Source organism: Anser cygnoides, chromosome 5 (assembly GCF_040182565.1).
Source record: "Anser cygnoides isolate HZ-2024a breed goose chromosome 5, Taihu_goose_T2T_genome, whole genome shotgun sequence".
Lineage (NCBI taxonomy): Eukaryota > Metazoa > Chordata > Aves > Anseriformes > Anatidae > Anser > Anser cygnoides.
This window is the reverse complement of record NC_089877.1, coordinates 33,754,448-33,767,206: the sequence shown is the minus strand read 5'-3', so window position 1 is coordinate 33,767,206 and position 12,759 is coordinate 33,754,448. Positions and strand designations below refer to the sequence as shown.

Genomic DNA, 12,759 nt, shown 5'->3' with positions numbered 1-12,759 from the left:
CGCTTTCATAAGCCTTCAATTAGAAAAGCACATGAACTTTCACACATTCTGAGTTATATTGATATAATCAAGAGGGCAAAGTTTCCTTTAAGAAACCTTCTCAAACAGTATGCATATACTAAATATTACAGCCTTATGCTAGTGATGAGAAACAGCAAATATAACTGGAAGCTGTTTAGAAGCAAAATGTAGTTCAGTCTGTCCTTATGGGTTAAGTGGAGAGTAGCCAAAAAGCAAATAAAAGCAAGTTTGACTTACTACTTTTAAGAACCAATTTTAAAAGTTCTTGCGCCAGAGCCAAGAAATCAGCTAGCACTGGCCACATCTTGCTTTGTTCCCTGTTATCACATTGTGCTTGTCTTGAGTGCTCTTTTGTGCTGCAGTGATGTTTGTATGTACCAGAAATAACTGCATGTCACAGGGGCCACAGCTTACTCTTTATGCTACTTGAAGAGGACATATAAAGACAACTTTTCTCAAGCAGTGCTTCAAAAGCCTGTTTGTTTTTGCCTCTTTTTTCCCCCTGGGTTCTAACAATATCTGTGTACTTATAGCTAAAACTGCTTTTAGCATCATTCCAAATTGAGTGGGTACAGAAAAATGTGCAGCATGGAGAAAAGTGTCTCTCAGGCCAGAGTGGCACTTCAGGTCTTGGTGCTGTCACAGATCAGCAGAAAAAACCAAAGCTATCTTGGTAGAGTGTGTCATTAATCTGGACACCTGTGAACTTCTGTGTTGTGGCTAATTACAGCTATAGTTTAGGACTCTTAGCTTGTGGTCTGTCCACCTGGGTCTTCCACCTGAACCTGGTTTGAACCTGGTTTGTGATGTTAAGAGTGATTAGAGCTCTTTGCCAGTATGCTACTTTCCTTTCTTGAGAGCTGTGATACATAAGTGTTAGCAGGTGTAAATCCATGAGCAATGCCAGATCTACAGCAGGTACAGATGTGAACTGATTTTTTCTGTTGTTATTTTACTTACAAATTGGAGATTTCAGGAGGGCAGGCATGTCCTTGTGGCCCCTTACTAAGCCAAGGAGGGCACTTGCCCGTGGACCTGATACAGTAAACCTGGTGGATGAGGCTTAGAGCCTCTGGCAGCAGCAGCCTTAGGACAAGTGTGAGCTGCATGGCTTGACAACTCAAGAACAGCATGTAAAGAGAAGCAAGCCCTTACATCACCATTGTTACAGCAGCAAGGATTTTGTCCTTGGTGAGAGATGCACACAGCTCACATCTTGTTCACTGACACTTCTGCTGAAAAATAGGAGGCATGCAGAAGGTAACAGTCATCACTGTTATTGATGGTGATTAAGAAGCTAATGTATTTAAGATATTACTAGTCCAACCCAAGTCGTTGTTTGTTTTAGTTAACCTTCCTGTCCCTTTTCTTGCAGAGTTGGCCCCTTTGTCCCTTCTTGTCTGACAGAATATGTACTCAAAAGCTAGCCTTGAACATACTGGTATGTAGGAGCCCCTCTGGATGCAACTCAGCAACTCATCCTGTGCGTTTGAGTGGCAGTCATGAGAGTGTAGGGCAGGACATAACGTGAGACTGATCTGCCTAACCAGACATCCTCCATTTGCTGTCTTATTTCCTTGCCATATGTGTCAAGTTAGTGACTTGCTGAGAAGCTGGATGTAGTTTCCTCTGTATTTTTCCAGCCATACATTAGTTACAGCCAGAAGAGTGTGTGCAGCAAGTCAGTGTCCTACTTCACTTCTCATTTGGGAGACCTACCTGTCTGCCAAAGACTCGCTCTGCAATTCTCCCTGCAGGGAAATTAGAAGCAGGTATGTTTTCAGTTCAATTTTTCCTTAGTGTCTGAAAAAAAAAGAGCAAAATCAAGCAGCACATAGCTGATTTTCTCTGTTTTAATATACAAAATAAGCATTTTTAACGTCTTTTTAAATGGTGAGAAAATCATTCCCAGGCCTTCAGAAGACACTTGTAAATCATCAAGTCCAAATTCCACAAAGAGGAAACACAATCTCTTCCATTAGCCTTAGCAGCTGTTTCACCAACTTCCCCTTAAGTATTGACCAGATGCATGTGGCGGTTTTCCTTCGATCCTACTGTATGTTTTCTGTCCAACCTTTGTGAATGACAGAGGCTTAATAAGACAAAGTATGTTCAGTGCTGTAGAGTTAGGTGTAGTAGTAACAGGAAATCACAGTCAGGTCCCAGCCGGACTTGAAAGAGGGTGCAGCTTCACAGTAACTGATTTTCCGTGTTGATGAATGAGTGATAACCAATCCCTTGTTTTCCTTGCAGTGGGTGGAAGAAGTTCTGATGAGCTGCTGAGAATTGTATTCAGTGTTCCCCAGCCAGCATGGAAATTCCTAGAAGAAACTAAAAGAACGATGTCTTGTCTTGTCCCCAAGGTTAAAATACCATTTAAAAAACAGGCGAATATGCAACTTAGCTCCCTGCTGTGCACGTACATGTGGAAGGAGTGGAAACTTCAAACCACTGGTACAAAGTTCACAAACTTGCTGATGTGTCTCAATAACAGTAAGTCCTAAGCATATTCTGAAGTGATCTTGCTGATCCTGTTGTTTGTGCTTTTCGTGGGGAAGATGCATGTTTCCTTGTGACCAAAGCTGGGTGTCCCTTATGGGTGAGGTAATTTCTTCTGAGGACTGGTGATTCTCCGGAGACCTTTCAGTCGACTGAGCAATTCCGTAATGAAGTCCTACAATGAGAATTGTAGGAAGAAGGATGTTGTGTTAATTCCATTGCTCACCAACCCATAGGATACTATGCCTTTTTGCATTATTCCCACATTCCTGTTCATGTTGAGCAGAAACTAGGATTTCTTCATGCATGGAGAAAATGTATCTTTCAGCTTAGGAAAGGGAGACCTTTTGATAGATAAAGAGGGGTCTAAAAGTCCCTCTTTTCTCTGCCTCCCCTGGATCCCTCTGGAGTAGCCATGTTTACCTTATATGCAGCAGCTAGCCTGCTGTCTTCATCCCTGATGCCTGTTTGTTTTACCTTGGAATGACCTCAAGATGGTGTTGTCTCTTTTAGGCTCTTCTGCTTCCTGTTGCCACCATAACCTCCTGCCCACTTCTGCTGCCCTCCCCATGTAGGGCAAAGCAAGCCGTCCCTCTTGTTTCCTTGTTCAACCTGTAAAGCTCCATGTTGTGGACTGCAAACCACGCTGAAGCTGTGCCAATTCTAGAAGGAAGTGGCTGGCAGAGAAGGGGGTGGAACAGAACACATGTAGAACTAATGATAACCTGGAGCAGGGGTTGAGGACTGGAAGACCAGATAGATGAGCAGCTAATGGAGATAAACCTCAACTGCTTTGCTGACACAGCCAAGGACTATGAACCAAACTGGACCATCTGGTTATTCCAAGCAGAAGTCAAAGTGACTAGTGCAAACTTTACCATCTTCATGGCAAGTAACATCACTGTAAAGGACTGTGCAGCTTTTCTTCACCCAAAGGGGACAGCTACATATCATTGTAATTAGGCAAGGTCACCAGAGGTATTGCAACTTGCTATATTTTGTACTCTTTGAAAGCCCAGCTTCCTCACTCTAGTGATCAGAGTTTGTCTGCCACAGCATGCTCTGGAGGTAAATGCCTAGGATTGTACCTTTGTATTCAGTCCCTTCAGAAGAAACCAGTTTGTTTCCTGTGTCTACTTTCTGGGAATAGGCTGCTGTGATCTTTCAAGGGGACTGGATTCAAGATTACAAGGGTGAAAGTATATACTTTTGCCACTGAGGCAGCAATATCCAGTTGTAGTTGCCAAGAAGCATACTCTCAGCAAGACGCTTTCACGGTTGCCGAATCATTAGAGCAAACTATTTTCAGTTATCTCTCTGGGAAAGTGGAGTTCTTGCCCAAGATCTGAAGCTTAGACACACTGAAAACCATTTCCCTATTGCCAGCCTTGTCTGCCAGACCCATGTTAGGAGACTATCCACGATGCTCGTTAGTTTAATTTTGATGGGAGTAATGCATCCATCTCTTTTTCTGCATGTTCATCACTGTACAGCTACATATAAAGGCTGGACAAGACATTTAGTAACACCTGAGCACAATATTCATGTGCAAAGCACATGACTGAAGCAGGAGTAGCGGACCTTATTTTGCACACAGCAGTGTGCAGCAAAGGTAATTGCCGTGTGATGCACACATTACTCTGCAGAGTACTAGGCTGTGCTCCTTTGAATGCTGTGAATTCTTTAACTCCCTAACTCAAACCAGGACCTGTAAAGATCATGAGGTGGGAGTGAAGCATGTGTTAAACTGACCTAAGGGGCCACTGCTAAACAATTACCTGCCCAGTCCAATCTCAGGGCCATCCTACATTCTTGTCATTCATACACTAGAGTGTTTTAAGCTAAAAATGCATGTAATTAATGGCATGCAAGATGCTTTTATGAACTGTATATACCTTTTCCACACTGAGAACCAAGTAGCAACTGAGCCTGGTCACCTCAGGATGTCAAAATATGGAATGAACTTTGGCTGCACGGCTAAATCATTCATCTGCTCCACTGCTCAACCTTCAGCTCAGCTATGTAGAGCTGAACATATTTTTATAACATATCAGAACAAACGTACTAATACCTCCCATTGGAAAGTAAATATGCAGTATCATGTTAGGCAAAGTAACATCCTGGCTATTCAGCCAAGTAGCAACAAACATACTCTTAGAGCACAGCGTAATATATACATTGACGGTGCTTCACTCACCTCTGTCGGGCTAGAGCATTCATGGAGGATTTCCTAAAAGACATGAAGGAGTCATTTTAGAGTTTTATAAATTGACCCTTCCCTCAAGCTACAAAAAGGACATACAATCTTACTGTACTTGACAGGCTAAAAGGCACAGGGGAGCAGCATGTAACACAGGATGCATGTGTTCTGCAGCCCATACACCACTGCTATATTGTATTATGACAGCAGTCCCTAACTGAAAGCCACCAAGTCCCTCTATCTAACCTGTAGTTTTAGCTTCTGTTCTTCATTAGGGACCTCCAGGAGATCTTCAAGATCAATTTCAGGTCCACGAACTTGTGCCTCTGTTTTCTCTCTCAGCTAAAAAGAAAAAAAATACACCGTTAATAAACCTTTAAGATTTTAAGAACTCTAGAGGCCATTTTGGGAGAACTGAGCGGCTGAGAAGTAGCTAGTTATGATAGAACTGTGCTGCAAAGTTGAGGTCAAGAAATAAATCATCTCAAAATAAGGAGGTTCTTGCAAAGAGGGCATGTATTCCACAGCCCCTCTGTAGTGTCTGCTACAGCCACACATCTTAATTAACATCTGCTCCCATCTCAACCCTTGATGGCTGCTCAGGGATCATGGGCCATGATGGGAACCAAGGGGTGTTCCACCTCTTCAAGAATATTCAACATCAATTGCCAACTGCAATGCGATGTAACCCAGCTTGGGACAACCCACTTCTATGAAGCGTATGCACAGGTGTTCACCAAACAGAAGTCCGGCAGGCTTAATGTTAAAGAGGCACTACTAATACAAGGAGACTTTAAGCTTTTTAGCCACGTACATCTGTGAGAATTAAGGTTGTGTTTTTGCAGTGGAAAATTCCACTAACCTTGCATATTCAAAAGTGATTGTACAGGCATAATAACAGTGGCATAACAGTGGGGAGCACGTTAAGCAGATAAGGGGACAGTGGAAGGTCCCACTGTCCCAAAATAAGGGGGATAGCTAAGAAAAACAAGACGAGCAGTGTGAAATCAGTAAAAACAAAGTAATCATGGTTCTAAGGCTGGTCAAATGAAATTGTACATATATAGTATAGTAACAAGCGTCGAGTAGGTTGTGAACCTGTAGTACTCAGCCAACGAGGAAACAGGGGAGGAATCAAGCATTGGGTAATAGGGAATAAAAGGTTATAATAAACTTTTGCCACCCACTCCTGCTTGCAGGACGCCCGCCATTGCAATCGCGAATAGAATGCTGCGTCACTGAGATCCTCGCCTGAGCCTATGTTATTGGCTACAAATTGTGTCTCACACATTCACATGGTTGGTATTTATACTAAGGATTTCTGCAGTCATAAAGAAACAACGATGCTTTTGAAAAGCTCAACTATTTTGTCAGCTTTCTCTAATAGCAATGAGGGATATACTATAGTCTCCTTTAATATAAGAGAGACCCCCCCACACAAGCTTTGGTGATCAGAGTAATAGACTCATTATGTTAGTTGGAAACCTTTGTATACTTGGACACAGACATGTTTTAGGTCCGTATGCTTCCAAAGGACTGTTAAGGATGGCAGGCTTTGTTTTCCAATGTATTTGCAAGATGAACCTTTAACAACGTGATACCAGTGATATTTTAACAGTAATCAGCAGAATAAGGATAATGAGTAAACAGCACAGCACCTAATTGCTGGATAGCATTTACAGATGTGTATGTAAAACATTAAACAATAAAGGCGGTACTTACGGAAAAAAAGAAACTATTTCTGATCAGTCTCTGATACCATGCCATAGAGGAAGTAGAAAAGCAGTAGGTGTTCAGCTTTGTTACACAGCTGATTTGACAACTAGTAATAAAAGTTGCACTTGCTGTACTGTGACCCATAACAACATTTCTTCTCAGAATAGTTTTCATGTGACTACTTAGACAACAGGTCTTGATCCAGCCTGACTTTGGCTAAAGAAATAAATGGATCAGGAGGGCAACGTAGGATAAGGACTCCCTATGGCTTTCCAGTTCAAGTAGGGACTGTGTGCCTACTTCCAAGCACAGAGAGTGGTCTCGAAAACCCAAATTGTCTCCTGAGTCTTAATTTTGTTGTGAAAAGCCTCGTGGCAGCAAATAGCATAGCATTCAGATTATCTGTATCGGGAGATGACGTTTGAACCTTGCTGGCATTTGAACCTGCAGTGCTGTTCATTCCAACTCTGTCACACGGGTTTCTGGAAGACTCTGAGGAATATTGCCCTCACTGCCAAGGGCAGGTGGAGCAGAGGACAAGAAGGTGATGTAATGGAAGGCAGTGGATCCAGAGAAGCCCAGCAGGGCTAGCAGAGCTAACCAAATTGTCTTGCCACAGTGCACAAAGCAGGGCAGGAGGATCTGTTTTACACCTGGATGCTTACAAGTCATATATTGTGGCACATTTATTTATTTGAAAAGATACCACGCAAATTTCTGTGGTACCCTATTAACAGTCTCTGACGTGGAACAGCATCACATGCAGTTCCTGGCAGGAATCTCTTCAGTTGCCCCAGTACATCAGGAAGTCAATAAAACTATTGTGCTGGAGAGGTGCTAGCAAAGGCAATCTACTGGCAATCTGTTCCCGTAAGGGCATGGCTGCATTTCTCGCTTGTGCCTGCAGGGATTTTGTAAGGAAAAAATACCTCCTTTGGGTAGCTGCTCCGATGACAGCAAACAGCTCCCAGTTAGTCGATTCATAGAAAACCACACATAATAAGCTAATCTGACTTGTTTTTCTGACACCTTTACAGGCATATATCTGTAGACAGACAAGTGAGAGTATCCCACAAGGAGTCGCATCTTGGGCTATGTTACTGGTGGCACCAAGAAGTGCTTTTCATCTATCTCAAAAAAGCTTCTCTGAACCAATACTTTGAACCTGCAATAATTCCCCAAAGGGCAAGAGGTCCTGTTGCTTGAAGCACCAACCATTCTCCTTCATCTCTTCAGAGCTACCTTACCTCTTCTGCTTGCTTAGTCCTTCAAGTTGTGAGCATCCACTCCTATCTCTTAAACCTCCACTGCTGAAGTCCTCCTCAGTAGGACTCTGAATTCTCTCCTTTTGCTGGCTCCATAAATGAAGATATCATAAATATACACATATTTTAAGCTGGAAATGGGGTCCTCTCCCATCCCCTCCTTCAGGCATTGCCTGTCAGGAAGCGATGTTTTAAGTAAAATTTGTCTCTTCTCAGGGCACAGTGGTGTTTTGGTGTGGCTACCAATTCAGTGGCACCATTTCCCCTTGGGGAACATGGATAAATACAATCTGCAGGTTTCCTCATAGCAGCCTTGAACTGCTTGTCCTTAACTTTACAGTGGCGTTACATGGGGACAGTAAAAATAAAGAAAACAAAAGCAGTTAGGTGTTTAACACCATCTCAAGTGACAGGATGAAATACAGTAAATGGCTCTAGTCCTTGTAAAGCTACATAAAACAAAATGGAAAAAGCAGGTACGTTTGTGACACAAGGAGGCTGGACAGAGCACATTGCCAGACAGGCATCCAGACCTAGCTGCCTACATACCTGAATCTCCAGAGACTGCCAGGGTCTAGCCTGCCTCCAAAATGGCTGTGGACAGCACATACACCATATAATCAGGCCTCAGATACAGCTGAGCACTTACTACTGTAATTTTATAAAATAAAGAAAACAACTGGAAATTCAGAATTATTAAGCTGTGAAGAGATTACAGCAGTTTACCCTTAGTCATTTTTACTAATCAAGTTATAAACTTGTTCAGGAAGTCTAAAAATGCTACTTAACAGAGCAGGAACAACATTGTATTCATTTTCAGAGCCATGCATTTGCAACCAAAGGAAGGATCTCTTTCTCTGTATTTGTTTTCTCCTGCGTGCTCTTTGCATATGACAAACTAAAACAGAAGGTAACTATTTTTGTCTCCCAACTCAGCATGAGAACCCAGTATGTTCCCACAAATATCAAACAGGAAATAATCACACAGAAAATGATGATAATAAACAACAAAAATACCAAAACCAGCAACAACAATAATAAAAAGCCTCAGAGAGAGTTCCTGAAGTTCCTCTGTTCAGGTGAGGAGCTGACACTGTTCCGTGGTGCTCAGACATGGACAATCATCCTGGAGCCCTCTCAAAATAGACAGAAATTTCTCTGTGCCATCATGACAACACAAAAATCGCCTTTCCTGGGCTGTTCTAGCATGTCCACTTCCACTGTTGATTGCAGTTTAAAACTGGTGATGCTCAGAGTAAAAGTCTCCAAGTAATCATTGGCTCTTTTGTCCTCTAATCTCAAAAATGTGTTTAACACTGTGCTGGGGTGTGAATACAGAAAACAGGACAGAAAAGGCTTGACAGTTAATATAGTTAATTCCCACACAGAACATGAATAACCTATTTTACACAACTTGTTAAACCCACCTATATTTTCTATTGAAGACATTTATGATCTACTGGGTTGTGAGTCAAGAAAGGTATTTTCTCTTACTGTATCAGCTGTTACCCTGCAGATTAGAGCAAAAACACTAAATCTCAACCTATTTAAATAGGTTTGAGTCCCTGAGGTGCAATGTAAGCAAATCCTTTCACCTTTTCTTTACTACACTCTAAAGGAATTATCGTCTCAAAAGTGGAAAAGCACTATCACCTCTGAAAGCTCCCAGTGTAGGTGCCATCCATCTAAGCACAAAATAGGAATAGAAGTGATAGTAATGGGTTAAAATTTCAGTGTACCCAGTCAGTGCTGAACTTGACTTACATATCACTCCTCTGTGAAAAAAATGCCACGTACCCCACAGCAGCTCAAAGTAAATACTTGTACCATTCAGGTGCTGTACCTAGACACTCCTACTAAACCTTTCCTAGTTTGACTGCTCTCAGATATGCAGGAAGGATTTGGGACTTACTGTTCCTCTAGTTAAGGAAAATGCAGGGAGGAAGACAGCTCTAGGGATCTGTGAAGGTGTAAGGTCTCTATACACATCATCTGAGCATGTGTTTTGTCTTTCTTCCACTGCTGCCAGTAGAATGTTCATGGTCTGGGACCAAAAGGGATGAAAATACACTGAATACCTCTAATCCAGCTAGTACTGCTTGCAGCAAAGCCACTGACCACGTGGAGCTCAGCAGCATGCGGCTCGGTACACCTCTCCAAATTTCACTTCTTGTGCTGGGCAATAGCTATCCTCCCAGCAGGTGTAATACCAGGCAGTTCATAGCTAGCTGGATTATATCAGCACAAGCTTCTCTGACTGTGGACACACCATTCAAAGAGAGTACTGTTGCAGGTGGCAATAGGATACCGGACAAAGATGGAAGACAAGGATCTATTTCCAGTAAGGCAGAGGAAGCTCTGCCCCAGCACACAGAGCCCTTGTCCCATTCATCTAATGAGCAAGGGGCTGATTTGCCCCAGCGACTCACCGGGTACTGGTACAGCTCCTGCAGCTGGGCATCAACCCATTCCTCCAAGTCTAGCCAGCGCTGTAGGTCCTTGCGGTTGTACTTTATGGTTAGCTTGCCCAGTTTCCTGTGTGATGATTCCTCCCCAGGTTTCTCCGGAGTCTGGAAAGTCACCCGGGGCAGTGTGCTGGAGTTGCTGGCCATCCTCACTGCTTCTTCCTCCTCCTCCTCCTCTCCACCTGCAGGAACTCACCTTCCCGTGGGCCGCTCTCCTCTGTCTCTTAACCAGTATCTCCCTGCAGCTCGTGGCTCAGGGCACAAGCTCCTCGCTGACGCCGAAGGCAGGCAGCATCAGCAATACCAGGGAGCGCAGCGGGGGACAGCAAGCAGCCGGGGCAGCGGCCGGGCGCTGCAGGCAGAATTACTGGAGCAGGCTCTTGGGTTTCACAACCGGCGCTGCTGACGAGCAGGGAGGGAGGGGAGAGGGGTTGTTGTAATAACATCTGCTGTTAAAAGAAGCCAAGTGAAGCAGGGAACTGATAAACAAGGTTTGTTAATATTTAACGCAAGCCAGCTCCAAGAAGTGGCGGGAGGTGGGGAAGAAGGAGGTTTTAAATTACTTTTCCTACAGGTGTAACTGATGTGCATGTGCAAATCCGGAGGGCTGATCCATACATCATTCATTAAATCCTGCGGAGTTTGAGCTCCACTAGCCACTGTGAACTTCTGTCACCTGCAGCTACGGGGTTTAGTTCCCACTGAAATGGCATAGCTGCCATGGTAGGGCTATAGGACTAGACCTAACACAGGTAAAGAGAACCAGTCTGGGGTCAGGTGGCCACATCTACTCTTTTACAATGATGGGAATGGTGGGTCAATGTTGTTGCAAGCCAACCTCTGTCTCAGCAGCCCCATTTTACATTGTTCCGAATTCTGTAAATTCAGTCCAGCTTTCTCAAAAATCTTTTTGTAGAAATCTTGGTGACCTGACCATCTGAGCAAGGCACTTCAGAGAGAAAACAAAATCTGTGCTCTTAAAAAAAAATGTACAGGATGTGCTGTGATGGCATAACTATCGAGGGATAAAGAGTTATCTGCTTCTCACAGGAAGGTATTTATGGTAAACAGGATAATGCTGAAACATCATAAACTGTTACAATATGTATCATTGATTAGTTTACAGTCTCTTTCTTACTGGAATATGGGTTAAAGGTCTGCAACATTATTCCCCAGTCCCATGTTAGAGGGACACGTGAGCAGCGCTGATCAGAGGGGCAGAAATCAGATGAGACGTGTTTATGGAGTGCCAGGGCAGCAGGAAACCCGTCCCTGCTTCCGATGCTATATCACACCCATCTATCCATCTGTCCCCAGAGCCTTCCCATGACCTGCACTGGGTGCTGCCCTGTCACACAGATGAACCCACCAAGATTTTCTGCCGTGAAGCAGATCAGCAGCTTCAGTCCCATGGTTTGTGTGGAAATAGTACGTAAGGTGGAGACTGGCTTTCTCTGGAAGTCAGATCCAGGCCCCCTGCCAAAGCCACATCGCTGTGCCCAGAGGTGGTGGCACAGCCAGCCAGCAGCAACTCCTCCACAGGCTGGTAGAAAAATAAGCAGGGATGTTCCAGCCCTTCTTCTCAATTTGAGTTTGGGGGAAATTTTTTTTTTAAAAAAAAGTCTTTTTTGACAGATAGTTCCACAAAGTGTTTATCCTGAAGCTTGCTCCAGCCCCATTAAAGGGAAGGACAAAGTACTAAAGTATACCTAAAACTGGTATCATGTCACCTGCTTTTCAGACAGACTGAAGCTTCTATTCAGAAGCCAGCTGTCAGCTAATTAATTTGCTAAGCTTGCCCCATTTTTCCTCACTGCTTGACTGTATTCACCGCCTAGTCTCACTCCTAAAGCTGTCTTACAGCAAAATTTTCCAGAAAAATCCATACTACGAGAGGGTGGGAGCATACTCCCTGAGGAGAGATTCTTAACAGTTAAAAATCTTGCAAAACCCATGAATATCTTATAATGTGTTTACAACTGTTGACTTTTCAAAGGTTAATAGGCAATCCAAAGATGGAGTAAATCTGGACCAAAGGACACACTTTGCCAGGTATTAAATTGTCTCCCAACAGAAGTGCTCTATCTTGGTGTTCAAAGTCTGACTTTTTTTTTCAAATGGGGTAAAACAACCTACATTTTCCTTGGTCCCACTGCCACAAACGCTGACAGATTTTCCTGCAGAACTCCAGGCAGGCTGGTGTTAAGACCAGAGAAAGCAATCCATCCAAAAATTTGCAGTGGCTGAAGCTGGCAGGGAAGTTGTACCCTTCCTCCATCGCACATGCTGACCCTGATGCTCTTCCTTAGGCCAGGTGACCTCTGCATGGAAGATGGAGCTTGCCCTGTTAATCCTCTGTCAGCTGAGCTGAATTTATGAAGCATGGGATGGGTGTGAGGAGGAGGGGCATGCACCCTGCCCTAATGGCAGCTGCCTGCTCTTCAAGCAGATGGAGCCTCTCTTGACTGGTAACCCCCCTTGAGCATGAGTAATGGACTGAGATACCACACCTGAGAATGTCCACAGGCAGGCTTACCCCACCGTCTGTGCTTTATCAGCAAAGCTATGAGAAGCCCCTGGTGCCCTCGTGCTG

At 43.8% G+C, this 12,759-nt stretch overlaps 1 protein-coding gene across 1 annotated transcript; it reads right to left on the bottom strand.

Annotated features, from left to right (window-relative positions):
* Positions 1–1,860: 1,860 nt before the first annotated feature.
* On the bottom strand, positions 1,861–10,837 carry PPP1R14D (protein phosphatase 1 regulatory inhibitor subunit 14D). The gene is made up of 4 exons (XM_013192683.3): positions 10,131–10,837; positions 4,967–5,062; positions 4,718–4,750; positions 1,861–2,695 (listed from the first exon to the last, which is right to left on the bottom strand). The coding sequence occupies exons 1-4, from the start codon at positions 10,311–10,313 to the stop codon at positions 2,615–2,617; spliced, it is 393 nt and encodes a 130-aa protein (XP_013048137.1). The 5' UTR covers positions 10,314–10,837; the 3' UTR covers positions 1,861–2,614.
* Between the last annotated feature and the right edge of the window lie 1,922 nt (positions 10,838–12,759).